At 34.7% G+C, this 17,376-nt stretch overlaps 1 protein-coding gene across 5 annotated transcripts in view; it reads right to left on the bottom strand.

The window, feature by feature from the left end:
• Positions 1-17,376, bottom strand: part of PKN2 (protein kinase N2) — a 130,709-nt gene that overhangs the window by 41,952 nt on the left and 71,381 nt on the right. For 4 of the 5 annotated variants that reach the window (XM_030324231.2, XM_030324233.1, XM_030324232.1 and 1 more), the window contains exons 4-8: positions 14,248-14,365; positions 13,794-13,939; positions 13,489-13,702; positions 3,816-4,001; positions 2,787-2,896 (exon numbers count right to left, since the gene is read on the bottom strand). In XM_030324231.2, the coding sequence (XP_030180091.1) occupies positions 2,787-2,896; positions 3,816-4,001; positions 13,489-13,702; positions 13,794-13,939; positions 14,248-14,365 (774 nt within the window). Of the gene's footprint in view, positions 1-2,786; positions 2,897-3,815; positions 4,002-13,488; positions 13,703-13,793; positions 13,940-14,247; positions 14,366-17,376 lie in introns of those variants that run through there. The other variant, XM_032594333.1, reaches the window with a different exon arrangement.

The raw sequence follows: 17,376 nt of genomic DNA, 5'->3' as shown, positions 1-17,376 counted from the left end.
CAGGTCACGATCTCGCGGTCCGTGAGTTCGAGCCCCGCGTCGGGCTCTGTGCTGACTGCTCAGAGCCTGGAGCCTGTTTCCGATTCTGTGTCTCCCTCTCTCTCTGCCCCTCCCCCGTTCATGCTCTGTCTCTCTCTGTCCCAAAAATAAATAAACGTTGAAAAAAAAATTAAAAAAAAAAAAAGCCCTTCAACAGTCTCCCAATTCTTAGTCTACGAAGACCCTAGAGATCTGGCATCTACCTACATCATCTACTTTACACTGATCTTCTGTCTCACAATTTTTATTCTTACAACATATCAGGTTCTCTCCTACCTCAAGGGGTTGTATACTTTGTCTCCTCTGCTGGAAACACTCTACCTGGATCTTTAAAAGTCTGGAAATTTTTCACACATCAGGTCTCTCAGGTCAAATGTAGCATCCTCAAAGAGATCCCCTAACTACTCTATCTACAGTGGCTGCTACCCCCTCATTATACCACCCTACTTCCTTCTTTCCCTATCCTTGTAGTTTTTAAAAGTTGTTTCCTATTTATCTTCCCTCATTAGAATATAAGGTCCTTAAGTATACGGACTTTGGACTTTTGATCAATCATTACCAGCATCTAGAATGGTGCTTGGCACAGAATAGAGAATAGGTAATTATTAAGCTTAAGAGTTCTGTTACAGCAATACGTACATCTCCATAAATCTAGAATCTAGTAAAAAGCCTGGTACATATGAAATGTTAAATAAATATTTGTGAAATGAATAGACTGATCTTACCCACTTGGATGACATTCACTATGACGTCTAATTAGATGATCTCCAAATCCACCTATCCAGCCCTGACCTCTACCTTCCACATCTTTATTTAATTGCTAAGAGACTAGGTATAGAACCCATCCCCCTCCAATATAGATTTCTTCTAATGATTGTGGCATCATTTGCTTTGCAAACTATAGACAAATTCCTTCCTTCGTACTCCAATCCAATTAGTTACTGACTCATATTATTTTTTCCTGCATGTATTTTTTTCTATTCCTACTGCCAAGTTTTACTTCAAGTTCTCCTGATCTTACAGTTGTAGCACTGGAGTAGCCTCCTGCCAAATTGCTTGCCTTTAGTTCCTCCTCCGTCAAATTCATTCTTCATACAAATTCCAAGATCAACTTTTCCATTACGTGTCTCCCATCCCGTCTCCGACACCAACAAGTATAAACACCTCAAGCCCAGCATTCTAGGACCTTAATATCATTTTAACCGAAATCATCAAAATAAAGGTACATTTGGGAAATGAGGTGGTAGACTCTTACACACTTTCAGATGTGATGGTAAAAAGTCAGGTATGTACTGAAAGCCAATGAAGTAGAAGTTCCTTGAGGAAACCTGCAAGACCTTGTTTATATCATTCATTGCTAATCTACCCGAAGTGCCAGGAATACAGTAGATATCAATGAATTATATTTGTTGATTAAGTAAATACTTTCATAATAATTTTAATGAATAAATGAAGGATCATAAATGAGACAATGAATGCCAAGATGAAGGTAGTATTCTTTGAAAATCAGTTTGCTATTTAGACACATGGAGCTTAGTAAATTACTTTTTCTTTTTATTTAATGTTTTGTAAGAACATTAATCAAGTTCTTACCACTTTCAATGATTTTTACATGGATTTAATCTTCACACATCTCAGTGAGGTAGGTAGTATTAAAGCTAAGAAATCTGGTATACATAAAGTTTAAGCACATAAAACATTTTTTGAAGCACGAAAAGCAGTGATGAGGATGTGATTAGGATGCTGGCCATGAGGAAAGAAAAAAATAAATTGGAAAAAAAATTTTTTAAGTAGAGGCTAGAGTAGTAAAACCACCACCTCACATCATCGAGCACTGTAAATCTGCTTTCACTAATAAATGTAATTTTAAAAATGACATATGTATCATCAGCCTAAATACTAAATGATAAAAAGTTTGCTATCTTTCTTATTTTTTAGACAAGATTAGGATTAAGTTGTATTATTTTCTTCCCACACCCCAGTGGATGGATTAGAATCTGAGTAATAAAGTCACCACCATGGATTTGAATCCAGTGTGGACCAGCTTTACCTCTGGATTCTACAGCTACGTATCATATTCCGGCCATTCATGTCATTCATGAAAGCCACTGAGACACATGGAAGCCTGGGTAACTGAGCACATTAGCTCATTTCAAATCCAGCTTTAGTAGTATAACCTACAAATGGTGAATCAGAAGAATCACCTTCATTTTTAGAGTACATCACTAAAATAAATATATTTCAATACTAGCTCTCACTTGGTTGTCTTTTATGTTAATACAAAATGTACATTCAAATCACTGCAGAAGCGAAAGCTACTGCAGCACTCTGATGTTCACCTCTGTCTTAATGCAGGCTTTTATACAACTCACCAGATGAGAAACATCAAAAAAAAAAAAAAACCCCTAGGTTCTTCTTTTATTGCGTTCAAAATAAAACTTCCCAGGGGTGCCTGGGTAGCTAGTCAGTTAAGCGTCCGACTCTTAATTGTTGGCTCAGGTCATGATCTCACAGTTCGTAAGTCTGAGCCCCCACACTGGGCTCTGCACTGACAGCTGCGGAGCTTGCCTGGGATTCTCCGTCTCCCTGTCTCTCTGCCCCTCCCCACTCGCTCACACCCTCTCTCTAAAATAAATGAATAAGCATTAAAAAAATAAAACTTTTCAAAGTCTTCAAAGACATAAAATTTACATTCAAAATGAATTATAAATATAATGAAAATTTAAGTAAAATGTTTTTCCTCTTACCCTGTCCAGTTCCAGTGTAAACTTCTGGTCCCATGACTGATTGGAAATGGGTTTCCAGCTCGTCTGACCAACCACAGTATTATCTAGCTTCAAAACCGCACAGACATCATCTGTAATTACAATTTATAAACTTGCTTAAATATTTTAAAACTTTAAAATAGAAGCATTACTGTTTAATAGGAACAAAAGTCTTATGAGCCTTTAAAAGTAAGATTTTTCTTAATACTGAAGCTTTTGAATCTTAAATGGCTACTTTTACATGTACACATACTTCCACCAGATGCTCCCAAATTATCCTCTGTGTTTGACAAAAACACAGAGATCAAATGCTATCTATTTTGTATGTTTGTATATCAATAGTAATCATTCAGTTTTCTCCCTCTACACTTCTATTTGTAGAGTTTGTCACCTTAGACAATTTTTGTTTCCACACTTTCCCTAAAATCCCTTTCTAGATGAAGGAAAACACTGACATATGCACCTCTGTACTCTGTAGTAGGTTTAACTGTCACGGGCCTTCCCCCCTCAGTGCTACCTTTATATCATAGTTTATAATCACATTTTAGAACATCTGCAAAGTGCTTCATAAACCTATTGCATATTGCTCTTACCACTTCCACCTATTCCCCCATTTGTTTGCTAACTGAGCCACTACTAGTAAACACGTTTGGTCCTGTGGTTAGTTATCAAGATTGAGAAGTGTCACAATGTCATTAAAAGATAAAGATGTGACAAGACTCAGAGCCTCCGAACACTTTCAGTTTGGCATAGATTGATCCTGAGTATTTCATTCTTCCAAAAGAATTAATGTTACCTGTCATTCAGTTGTCTAACATAATTTCAATAAATTTGGTTGCCTTTGTTTCCTGTCAGTATAGCTTTCGATATTTTAAAGTTAAATTATAGAAGTCAGAACATAAAGCTTTTTGTTCAACTTTGGCTCTTTCCCATTGCTAGCTGCATTATTAAGTTCTTTGTATAGGCCCTTTAATTTGTTATAGGAGTTTTTTAAAAATTTGGTTACTGAACTGGACAAGTCGTCGGTTTTTAGGAGATTTCGACTACTTCCACTTTTACTTTTACTTGTTCTGCTCATGAAAGATGATCTGGTTTCACTTGGACTCCAACCAGGTAGTGCAACCGATGTTGCTTTTGACCGTCCAGGGACATTCTCTAGAATATCTTGACAGCCCATAAGACGAACTTCCAAAGTACCTATCAGCATGAACAAATATCAAATAAGAACATCAATTTTTAATATATAGAACTATGTCTTTGTTACTATTCAGAAAGGATGGGGAGAGATCTGCTAAAATAACAAAATCTCTTCTCCCAGAGGATCTGTGAGGTAACTAATCATCCTTCCTGTTTTAATTAGAGAAACCTATTGAAAATTCTTAATAAAACTGTAAGAAATTTTATGGAAAGAACAGCACCTTCCAATAGCTGTCCAAAAACTTGTTCTAAAAGAGGTTACATAAACTTCTTCTATGTCTGAATACTCATTTATATAATTACATGGAAGAATTACAAAATTATGTGGATAGACCATGTGGGAAGGAAAACAAAGCCAAATATCAACATAAACATACAGAAATTAGAAACAAGGAAATCTGACTACATGAAAAGCAGCTAGCCATGTTTAGTAGTTACGTAGTTAATACAGAAAAAGACTTTACAGGGTTTTTTTGTATAAATAAATGGGTTTCCTGTTCTATTTGAGATGTAAAATAATATTAACTTTCTAATAGTGTAATGAGTCAAATAATTGACTATAATTATCTAAGCATAATTCTGATTTCCTTAGGCAAATAAATACTGAAGGTGTTCAAATGAAAAAGAGTAACTTTAAGGCTATCTAAAGATACGGTTTGTCATCATTTGGGCTAGATTTAGTATACTAGAAGTTAGAAATGGTGCTATAGTATTAAAATTTTAGATAATGCACAGAGAATAACATTTTAGGAGTTATTTAAGTACTCCAATATATAACATTTAGGGATATTTCCTGGTCCCAATGAACTTAAATAATTAAAGCTGAACTCGAAAGTAAAAAGACCTGGATTTATACCCAACTCTTAAAAAAACAAACAAACAAACAAACAAACAAAATACGTTAAAAAAGTGTTAAAGACATTGGAGGTCAGGAAATGAAGAACACTGATCCCCAAGAGATGGCAAACAAATGAGATGAACCCTAAGACTGCTTGAGTTTACTGCCTGGAATATACCTAGGACATAGTGCAGGGAGGGGAAACTCAGGTGCAACCAAGTGGACTACCTGTGTGAAGGAAACGGACCGGAGAGTATGACACAGAACTGATCAAGGTGGCTAGAATTCACAGGCAGAGTAAAAGAGAGACAACAGCTGTCCAGAGACAGAACTAAGATGTGCAGAGGGTTCCCCTAATCAAGTATTCAGTCTTGCCCCAGTAATAGAGAATAATTACTCCTACGTTAAATGATGTTCTGGTCTGTATAACAAATCTTAAAAGCAATACCCGGTATTGTTTAAAAGCAATACAGGTATTGCTTAAAAGCAATACAGGTAACTTAACTGTGACCTAGAACAAAGCTCAAGAATATTTATAGGAATACAAAAATATCCAGCACCCAAAAGCTAAAACTCACAATGTCTAGCAATCTAATCAGACTACCAGGCATATTTGTTTTCTGTTGCTGGATTACCAATTACCACAAATTTAGTGGCCTAGAACAACACCCATTTATTATCTCACAGTTCTGTAGGTCAGAGTCTGGGTGAGTTGTCTGTACTCTCTGTTAGAAATCTCACAAGGCTGAAATCCTCATATCTGCTAGGCTGGGCTCTTATATGGAAGATTTGAAGAATCTGCTTCCAAGATCATTCAGGTTGTTGGCAGCCTCCAGTTTCTAGCAGACATAGGATTGGGGTCCCTATTTCCTTGCTAGCTGATGGCCAAGGGTTGTTTTCAAGTTCTAAAGGCCACGTGAATTCCTCACCACATGCTGGCCCCCTCTATCTTCAAGCCAGCAATGGCACATACAATCTTTTTCATGATTCAGATTATTCTTCCCCTTCTGCCACTGGCCAGAGAAAATTCTCTGCTTTTAGGGGGTTCATGTGATCATATTACACCAGCCCAGATAACTGCCCTTTATATTAACTCAAAGCCAACTGATTAATAACCTTAGTCACACAGGCAAAATCCCTCTTCCATATAACATAGTATTATCACAGGAATGATGTCTCATCGTATTCACAGGACAGGGGTTCCAAGGGTCATTCTTGAAATTCTGACTATTATACCAGGAAAACAGATAAACAGAAAAGTAAGAAACATAGTAAGAAAAAAAGAAATCAAATGAAAATCAATCCAAAACTGACATGAACACATTCACACAGTGATCATAATTATAGTCCATCTGTTCAAAAACTTGAATAGAAACATGCAAGAAATTAAAAAGACCCCAAACAAAATCCCAGATATAAAACTACCATGTTAGAGACTTTAGGAAAAATATACTGGGATGAGATTAGTGGCAGATTATACATTGCAAAAGAAAAGGCTAGTAAACTTGAAGCTAAAGCAATAGAAATGGTAAAAAAAAAAAAAAAAAAATAAGAGAAAGGAAAGACTTGAGGGGTATAAAACACAACAACAACAACACAAAAAAAACAGTGCATATATAAACTAAGTTTAACTTCAAGTGGCCCAATATGTGTACAACTAAGTCCCTGATGAAGAGCAGAGACAATTGGGACAGAAATATATTTGAAAAAATAATGGCTGAAAAATTTCCAAATTTGATGAAAACTATAAACCCAGTAAGTATCCAAGAATTTCAAAAACACCCAGCAAAAGAGCAATAAGTAAATCACATGAAAGCACACGATAATAAAATTTCTCAAAACAAGTAACACAAGAGAAAATATTAAAAACAGCCAGAGGAAAAAAGATATGTTACATACAAAGATTAGGATCACAGTGGATTTCTCATAAGAAACAATGAAAGCAAGACACATAAGCAACAATTTTAATGTACTGAGAAAATGAACAAGCAAATAAACTGTGAACTTAGAATTCTAGACCCACTGAAAATATCTTTCAAAAATGAAGACTTTTCAGATTTAAAAATGGGTAAAGAAAAAAAAAAAATGGGTAAAGAATCCATTTTCAGTAGACTACCATGATCCAGCCATATCATTCCTAAGTATTTACCCAAATGAAATCTACATTTACACAAAAACTGCATAAGGATGTTATTAGTAGCTATATTTGGAAAAAATACAAAGTGGAAACAACTCAAATATCAGTTGCAGGTGAATGGATAAACAAATTATGGACTATCCATACAACTGAATACTATTAATAACAGAAAGGAACTACTGATAGACACAACATAGATGAGTATTAAAATAGCTACTCAGAGTGAAAAAGGTCAGAAATCCTCTTCCCAAAGAAAACAGTATATACTGAATGATTCCACCTATAGAAAATTCTACAAAATGTAAACTAACAGCAAGTGCCAGAAATAGGTCAGTGATTGCCTGGAGTCAGATGTGGGTAAGGAGAGCATGAGAAGAGCAGGAAAGAGGGATTACACAGAGGCACACAAGGACACTTTTGGGATGATGGATATATTAATTATCTTGATTGTTGTGATGGTTTCACAACAAAATTTATGACAAAAATCTTCAAGTTATACACTTCAAATAAAACTGGATGTTGATGATGGTGGCACAACTATATACATTTCCTAAAAATCCTAAAACTAGGAGCGCCTGGGTCATTCAGTTGTCTCTGCCCCTCCCCCACTCGTACTCTGTTTCTATGCCCCTCTCAAAAATAAACATTAAAACATTCTTTTAAAGTTCTAAAACTATATTCTTAACAAAAAAAAATTTTTTTAAACTTTTATTTATTTTTGAGAGACAAAGAGCATGAATGGGGGAGGAGCAGAGAGAGAAGGAGACACAGAATCAGAAGCAGGCTCCAGGCTCTGAGCTGTCAGCACAGAGCCCGACGAGGGGCTCGAACCCACGAACTGTGAGATCATGACCTGGGCTGAAGTCGGATGCTTAACCGACTGAGCCACCCAGGTGCCCTAAAACTGTATTCTTCAAGTGTGTGAATTCTATGGTATACAAATTATGTCTCAATAAAGTTACTAAAGTTGGAGGGGAAACTTCAGTTTTTATGTTTGTTAGGCTATGGAAATATTCTGTAACTATAAAGTGTTAAAACAGATTAAATAGATATTATTTTAATTTTAATTCAAAAGAAACAACTTGTTGTGTTTGTGTGTTTTATTTCCTTTTTTGTTGTTAAACTGGCAAACTTAGCTCATTTCCATTGTAAATGTTTAGCTGTAAAAGTCATCCTGGGGAAACTGGAAACATCTGGTCACTACTTCAAACCCTGGTAGCTTATTAAATATTTTAGTAATTTCAATATATTAGGAGATGACAATGCTCAGCACCTGCTTTCATTTAGGAAAAAGAAACCTGGAGGGATTTAAGAACTTTAGTAAGCATCTAGAAGTTTCTTTCCTTTATGAGGTGACACAGTTGCAATTGTGTGTAACCATATTAGAAATACTTTAAAATATTTTACTTTTATAACCCACAATATGAAATTTTTAAAACAAGCAATCCAAGAAGTAAATGTCTGTATTCATAAGCAGTAGCTATGAATTCCATTAGAACAAGTAAATGTTTTTTTTTTTAATGTTCTGAAAAAACTATTTTATATCCATTTTACTAATTCAGCATTTCATCTTGGTACAACTGAGTAATGAAGGTATCTTCTTTCATAAAAACAAGTAAAAGTCTCAAAATGTGGACCAAAAATTCGATTATACCTTATTTCAAAGTAGCACCAAATTTGCAAATTTCAATTTTTATTCATACAACCACAAAAGAAATCAGAATATAAATGAGACAAACCACAAATAGCATGTAGTGAAAAACTCAGGAGGGTAAATGTTCCTACTACTTATCCAATATAATTCTTCATTGTGTATAATCCTTTATTAAGACCAACAGTATTTCTCTTTCTAGTTATTCTGTCTTTAGCTTAAGGTTCAACATGAATTCATTAAAAGGTTCAGTAGGAATTTAAAACAGTATTTTTAAAAACCAAAATGTCTTGGGGTGTCTGGGTGGCTCAGTCGGTTAAGTGTCTGACTTCGGCTCAGGTCAAGATCTCGCGGTTCGTGAGTTTGAGTCCCGCGTCAGGCTCTGTGCTGACATCTCAGAGCCTGGGGAGCCTGATTCGGATTCTGTGTCTCCCTCTCTCTCTGCCCCTCGCCTGCTTGCACTCTCTCTCTCTCAAAAATAAACATAAAAAAAATTAAAAAAAACCCCAAAATGTCTTAAGAACTATAAGATACTTCCCTTTATGCTGACAATTTACATTCCTTTGAATAAAGTTCAGTAAGGCAATGAAGAACAGGAAAAGAGAATGGAAGAGGTTAGAGTTGGGGAGAGAAGTCAACAAGAATAGAAAGGGAAAAAAAATTCCAGCTGTATCAGATGTTTTTTAAAACATGGCTTTATTACTTTTCTAGAAATATTGTTGATTTCCAAATATTTGACAACCATATTTTAATCAATGAATCATTCAAAAATTCTAAAATATTATTAATGCATTCAGCACTGAGTCATACAATGGCAAAACTTAAGTGCAGTTCCTTCCTTATTGTCAAATAATCTTTACCAAGTTTCTCCTGAAACTATAAATATCCTGTGCTAGGGGCTAGAATTACATGTAGGCAGACAACAAAGTCTTTGTTCTTCACAGGTCTATATTCCAGTTTTGATTTTAAAAAATACAGTAAGAAGATGGATAACAAGGCAGATATTAAACAGGGACTGTGCACAAACCAGTTTAACTGTGATAGAAGATTCATAATAGGAGTTACAGAAGATGTGACTAGAATGATAAACACTTTAATAAATATTTAAAACTTTTAAAATAAAATGGAGCATTCTGACCAAAGATTCCCAAGCTTTCTTGTTTCATGGTACCCTAGTGTACCAATTTTTTCACTGTGCTCCTAGTCTGAAAGATATACCTAACAGTTCTGTTTCATAGAATATTGTAATCAATTAATAACTATAAAAACAATACACATAACTTGAAAGAAAAGGTAATCTTATTTCATTCGTAAATAACCATAGTTATTTCCTAATGGGATGTTTACACTGAGCACTGTACAACTTCTCAAACTCTGGAATTACACTGGAAACCGCCACCTTCTTTTCTACTCCATGTTGATTTTCACATGGTATTTATTGTATCACAGCAATGCAGGAAAACCCTGTTTCATCAACATTTATGACTTCACTCGAAGCACCATCTCCTGCTAAAACTAGAACTACTTTGAGCTAGTAATTTAAATGGTGACTGTAGGACGTGAAGTAACACTTTACTTTGAGGGCTTCCCTCAAAAAAGTTAAAATATCCTGTTGTACTCTGTTTATTCATTCTGGCATCCCAGGATACCTCAGATTTAGAAACTCAATTTGGTAACTGCAGGTTTAGACTGATCCTATTAGTGGCAACAGCACAGTTTAACTATAAATTTGTCCTTCAAGTTTTAATATAGAAGTCTGACATAAAACTGATTAATGATACCCAAAGCTACCAGAATGTGACAGCATGCTATGCAATTCTGAAGAACGCTTTCACATCTTCAAAATACTCAATTACATTATTAAAGTAAAGCCCTTGTTGACATTCACATTCATATGGTAATTTAAGAATTTCCAGGGGTGAGAAGTCAATGTAACAAAAATGTCATAATCACATGGACCATAAAAACCTTTGTAGCTGATAGAGAAAACGGTGGGGCAACAAGGTCCTAAAGCAATTTCTCCACAGAAACACAGGAAACAAACAAAACAACCAAAAATTAGCAAAAACTGTTAGAATCAAGTGTATGAGAAATGTGGAAGATAGTCAAAGGTTTACTGCAACCAAGCAAATGCTTACTTAAGAAAAACACAGTAAGTACTCAATAGGAGACTCTGTAGCACTTTAACTTACCCTTGCCTCATCTTCCTTCTACCCACATGGTTTGTTGATAATTTTCAAGACAGCAGTTGGAAAAGAAGACCTCATTCTCAAGGAAGTGTGGTTGCCTGCTTTGAATGAACTGAGGGCTCTCTGATGAACTAACACAAAAGTGTGCCTTAAAAAAAAATTGTTTTTTGCCTTACTAGGAAATCTCTCAGGGCAGAGAAATAGCTAAGTGGAAGGCATTTAAAGGCAAATAAACCAGTCATTGCAACCTGAGGCAAAAGATATCAATTGGGACAAACAAGATATCCCAAAGAGTCTTGGAGGAGAACATAGGGAGTGGGATGTTTTGGGAAGTAAGGGCTTTGCAGTATTTCCACTGAGAAACTAGAAGGCTAGAGAGAAAAGGAGGCATCCTCAGAAAAGGCCTGAGAAAGTCCTAAGTTCTCACATCTGGCTGATCTTCAAGTTTTGTGCCAGCAAAGGCAGAGTTGTAAGATGCCTGGGTGACTGTTGGGGGTATGCCCCCAACACACAAACACAGAGCCCAGCTACAAAGACAGGCAATTTTTTTTCTTTCTGCCTGCATGCATGAAAAGAAATGTCTGTTAAAACACTAGCTGACCACTAGTCTTAATAAAGACTTCAGTGACCATAGATGACAACAACTACAGTGTTTACAAAATCATTTATAAAAGCCCCTAAAAAACTATATCCCACACAAACAACAAGAAATTCTAGAGAAAGGGAGTGTCTTCCAGAGTTACACATTATAATATTCACAACATCCAGTTTTCAATCAAAAATTAAGATGCAACCTGGAAAATAAGGAGTATGGCTGGGGTGCCTGGGTAGCTCAGTCGGTTAAGCGTCCGACTTTGGCTCAGGTCATGATCTCGCGGTCCGTGAGTTCGAGCCCCGCGTCGGGCTCTGTGCTGACAGCTCAGAGCCTGGAGCCTGTTTTGGATTCTGTGTCTCCCCTTCACTCTCTCTACCCTCCCCTGCTTGCATTCTGTCTCTGTCTCTCTCAAAAATAAATTAAAAAAAAAAAAAAAGAGTACAGCTAATTGACAAGAAAGGCAGAAATTAATAGAAACTGATGAAGCCAAGACACTGGATCTATTAGACAAGGACTTCATATCAACTGTTTTACATATTGTCAAGGACCTACAAAACAAAACAAGAACAAAACCAAAACCAAAACCAAAACCAAACAAAAGAAAGGAGAATGGTGTTTTAACAAATAGAGAATATTAATGAAGACATAGAATTTATCAATAAGAGCCAAATGAAAGCACAATACTAAAATTTTTAAAATTTACTAGAAAATTGCAATAGATTTGAGCAGGCAGAAGAACTGGCAAACTTAAAGACAGGTAAATTAAAAGCACCCAGTCATAGGAGCAGAGAGAAAAAAAAAAAAGAAAAGTGAATATAATTCCATGTTATTTGAAGCCAATGGGTAATAAAGAACATTGCATGAAGAGATATACTGATAAAAAAATTACAGCTTTTATAATAGGAAAATAGAAACAAGAAGATGAAATCACATTTTTAAAGAGCTGAAAAGGGAAAAAAAGTGAAAGGGCAGAAAAAGATATTCAGTGCAAATAGTAATAAGGAAAAGACAGTTGAGGGAGCTACGCTAATATCAGACAAAATAGACCTTCAATTCAAGATTCTTACAGGAGATAAAACAGGACATCATATTTTGATAGAAGAGTCAATCCATCAAGAAGATATAAAAATTATAAACATAAGTGCACTTCACAGCAGAGCCCAAAAATACATGAAGCAAACATTTACATAATTAAAAGGAGAAATAGGCACAAAAAATAACTGAGACTTCACTAACTGACTTTCAGTAATGGACCTACTAGAATAGCAATAATAAAAAAAAAAAAAAAGAAAAGGAAAATATCAAGTGTTGGGTAAGGATGTGTGCTCTTAAGAACATAAAATGATGCTGCAGCCACTGTGGCAAATAGGTGACCATGCCTCAAAAATATAAACATAAAATTACACATGACCTGGTACTTACATTCCTAGGTATCCACCCAAAATAAACGAAAACAGGTGTTCAGACAAAAACCTGAACAAAAATGTTCATAACAACACTATTCACAATAGTCATAAGGTGGAAACAACCCAAATGTCCATCAATTAATAAATGGATAAACAAAACTTAGTATATACCCACATATAATTGAGAACTATTTACCATAAAAAGGAATGAAGTACTGATACATTCTACAAGGACAAACCTTGAGAACAGTACACTAAGTGAAAGAAACCAGACACAGAGGCCAAAAATTATATACTTCCATTTATAGGAAATATCTAGAATAGACAAATCTACGGAGACAGAAAACCAACAGTGGCTGTCAGAAGCTGTGGGAATGGGGAGTAACTACTTAATGGGTATGGGGTTTCCTTTTGGGATGATGAAAATGTTCTGGAACTACATGATGGTGATAGTTTTGCAACACCATAAATATAGTAAATACTTCTAAATTGTATATTTTTAAATGGCTAAAATAATAAAGTTTACGTTATGTGTATTTTATCACAGTATTTTAAACATCTGTGCATACTTCTTAAAAGTATTCATACTTTTTATTCATTTATTAAACCAGGACCCGACGTACACACAAAAAAAGTGCACCCAAAACAATTAGGAGATGTATGCAACCTACCTGTTAGTGCTGCTGGTTTGGACAGTGTACTATATTGGTTCTGTGTAGATATCATACTTTGACGTGGACTTAGTGTTGGTGATGCAACAAGTGAAAGCTCCTCAATGATAATACTGCTTTTGGGGTGATTCTTGGGGAGTTCATTTAATCTTTGCTCTAATGAATACTTTAAAAGGTCCAACTTCTGACTTGATTCATTAAATCTTGCTTGGGCCTTGAACAGGGAAAAGACAATTGTTGTCATTTAAATAATTACATTCTTTGAAAAATGTATTTATTAAGTTAAAATATTTATTTAAAATTACTTCTGAAAGTGCTTTTCTGTCTGTTACTTTTCCTGAGCCAAGTAATTTCATTACATTCTTTGCACCTTCTGCTACTGCAAATTCTATCCTAAAATGATGCCTTAATTCTTCCATCCGAAGTTCAAGAGGACTTATGACAGGTTTTGCTAGAGGGGGGAGAAAAAAAATGCAATTGAACCATTTATTTGGTATTTTCATATACAGTGATTAAAACTCATGAAAAAGAAATGAATTCTTACAATGTAAGAGAAAAATTAGTTAAGTAAGTAAACACTGAAGTAATACTTAATAGATACAATGTTGAAATAAAGAGCCTTCCATTTTAGCCATCAAAACTCAAGGACACAAGGCCCCCTCCTCCTTACTTCTGAACCACTGCCTCTTTACTACATGATATTTATTAAGCACTATAAGCCCATAATAATAAGCATGACAATTATCTCTATTCCATCACCATTATCAAAAGCCAATTCATTGGTCTGGACTGCCTGAAGAATCTGCATTCGTATCACTTCTATTTTTGTCTTGCTGTCCTGGAGCAGCTGCTGAGCTGTGCCATGGAGTTTCCGATCCTATTAAAATAAGTTTGAAAAGGTAAGCATATGAAAAGACAAACAGAACATTTTCACAGCTTCTAAGTAAGATAAAACGATTATCAGCAAGTGAAAAAACAGAGTTAAAAGAGCACACTGTAAGCGCTATAATAGATACACTTGTAGGTACATTTATTTTAAAAGCCATCGAACGAAACAGCTATAAATGAGAAAAACAACTTCATTTAGTTAAGACAATTTGTGAGAAAGCAAGTAAATCTTATTACTGTTTTAAAGAATTCCAAATTCACATTTGTAATTTTCTCTGCTTTACACAAAATATAAAGGATTTTTTCACACTATGTTCAATAATTCTCAGAAGCATTGCATGTGACAGACACCTCAGTGACTAAACCTAAATATTTTAGAAAATCTCTTCCTCTCTCATAACATTACAGTTAAATTCTTATGAAGCTTCATATATGTAGGGAAATTTTTAAAGTAACTAATCATAGATGGTATTTGTGTTCCCTTAAATCTGATAAAGGAAACAGGAAATAGCATTTGTCAACACTGGTGAGATAATAAGAAAGGTCCCTTGACACTCTTGAATGTCAAAAAAAAAACCAAGACATTCTCAATAAAGCAAAGGAGGAAATTATAGTGAATAAACTTCTGTTATCTCTTAAAACTTCAAGAAAGGTCCAGAATTAAGTGAAATAATGTTACTGTCATACCAGTTTAATTCTAACAACAATGACTGTTACTGACAGAGAGTAACAAAAAACTTACCATTTTAGGAATTGTGGTCTGCTAAATAATGATCCACCCAAAGATGTCCATGTCCTAATCCCAGAACCTTACGAATGTTACATAGCAAAGGGAAACTAAAATAGCAGATGGAATTAAGGTTGTTAATCATTCAACCTTAAAATGTAGAGATTATTTCTAGTTGGGCCCAAAGTAATTATAAGTCTCCTTAAATGTGGAAGAGAAAGGCAGAAAAGGAGGGCAGAGTAATATGAGAAGAAATGGACCCACTGTTTTTGGCTTCAAAGACAGAGAAGAAGGCCATAAGCCAAGGAATGTGGGCAGCCTCTAGATGCTAGAAAGAACAAAGAAACAAATTCTCTTCTCCATCCTTCAGAAGGGAATGCAGCTCTGCCCATGCCTTGATTTTAGCTCAGTGACATCCGTTTGAGACTTTTCAATTACAAAATTGTAAAATAATAAATTTGTATTAAGCTACTAAATTTATGATAATTTGTTGCAGCAACCATAGAAAACTAATACAGCATTTTTTCCCAAAAGTTTCATATGCAACAAGTAACAGAAATTAAAACCATCTGCTGCTTAGATTGTTATATTAATTGTCAAAGTCTAGGAGGCTTCAATTCACAAAAAAATGATAAAACTATGCATCAAGTTAGAAAGTACTTATTCAAAAGAAAAGCCGATTGTTGCTTACTATTTAAGCATCTCTAGTTTTATCACTATGGCAGTCAGTACTGATTTGCAAATAAAATAGGATACAATCAACCTATATTCTCTAGAAGAGTTCAAGACTAGAAGCTAAGAGACAAGCATCAGATGTGCAGCATCATTTCAATAGAAACACACACACAGAATCTATTATGACACTGAATAAAAGAGGAGGAAGGAGATGTGGGGTGGGAAAGATAATATTGCTATTATATAAGGGAAAAAAAAGAAAGTGAACATATTTTATGTTAAGCACCAAACAAGGTTAATATACAGTGGGAGAAAAAGAATTTGCAAATTTATGAATTCTTCTTCCATTTCTTTCCTGCTCCTAAGGCCAGTCAATTCAAGAAAGACCTCTAGTCAGATTTCATTCTTTATTAAATATTTAGATTTCACACCAAGGAGTTGAACCAAATAATCTACTAAGTCTCTTAAATATCATTTTACACCATGAAGTGTACACACATACACACACGCACACACACACACACACTGCATTTGTTAATTATGCTTTACCATTAAAGATAATTGCTTGAGTTTGCTGCTTGGCTATGACTAATTACATGCTTTTATGAATATACCTATTCACCCTTCAAATTTAAAATGAAAATACTTTTATTTTAATTCCTCCTCCTTTCCACTATTAAGTACATCAGAAAAACTGAAGATTTGAAACAGCTTTTCTATTCCTTTGAGAACTTATTGGAGTAAGAAAAAAACTTAGTATTCCAAAGCTCCTAATTTAGTGGGGTAAATATGTTTTGCAATCAGATAGACTGGGCCCCAAATCTTACTGTACTTTTAAACCTGGGCTTGTTAACCTATCTTCTGCAAGATTTAGGTTTCTTGCATAAATTACACAAATGGGGATACCATTCTTTAAAATATGAAGCTTTTGTAAGCACTAGATAAAACTAAAATCATATTGCCTAGCACATGATTGGCATTAAAAATGTCCCCTTTTAGAGCAATAAAAATGATTATCTTATTTCAATGAAATCCTAATATAAATGAATAACTATTAACAAACTATTTAATGCTATGCTTTTCAATCGAGCTACTCCTTTTATTATTTAATCAGTATATGAGAAGACAGAAGTCATTTACTTCTTTGGAAATACTTTAACTATTTCAATTCAACATGTAAAGAAGAGCATTTTTAGTTCATTTTAAAAGTAATTGAATTTTCCCAGACTTTTGGAAGATCTGCACAGATGTCAAAGTATGATGAAGGCTTTTAAAACTGACACTGGATATTACCTGTCACAGGCGATTTATAGTTACTACACGTCAGTCTTATGCTTTCCAGCATTCAATAAATTTTTAATGTCAGTTTTATGCTTCTAGGCATTCAATGGATTTTTACTGAGCACCTAATATATATTCAAGGCAAGAGACAAGGTAGGTCCAAAGTATAAGAATTGGTTTAGGCATTAGAGAAATACTGGCTTTTATGTTAATTAAGGCTTTGGAAAGATTTTTATGTTTGTTAGGTTGAATCATATGAAAATGCCAATATCTGACTAATTTTGAACTACAAAGAACAATGTTACATGGTTTATATT

This window comes from Lynx canadensis, chromosome C1 (assembly GCF_007474595.2).
Source record: "Lynx canadensis isolate LIC74 chromosome C1, mLynCan4.pri.v2, whole genome shotgun sequence".
NCBI classification, from domain to species: Eukaryota; Metazoa; Chordata; class Mammalia; order Carnivora; family Felidae; genus Lynx; species Lynx canadensis.
This window is presented reverse-complemented; position numbering and strand designations above follow the sequence as displayed.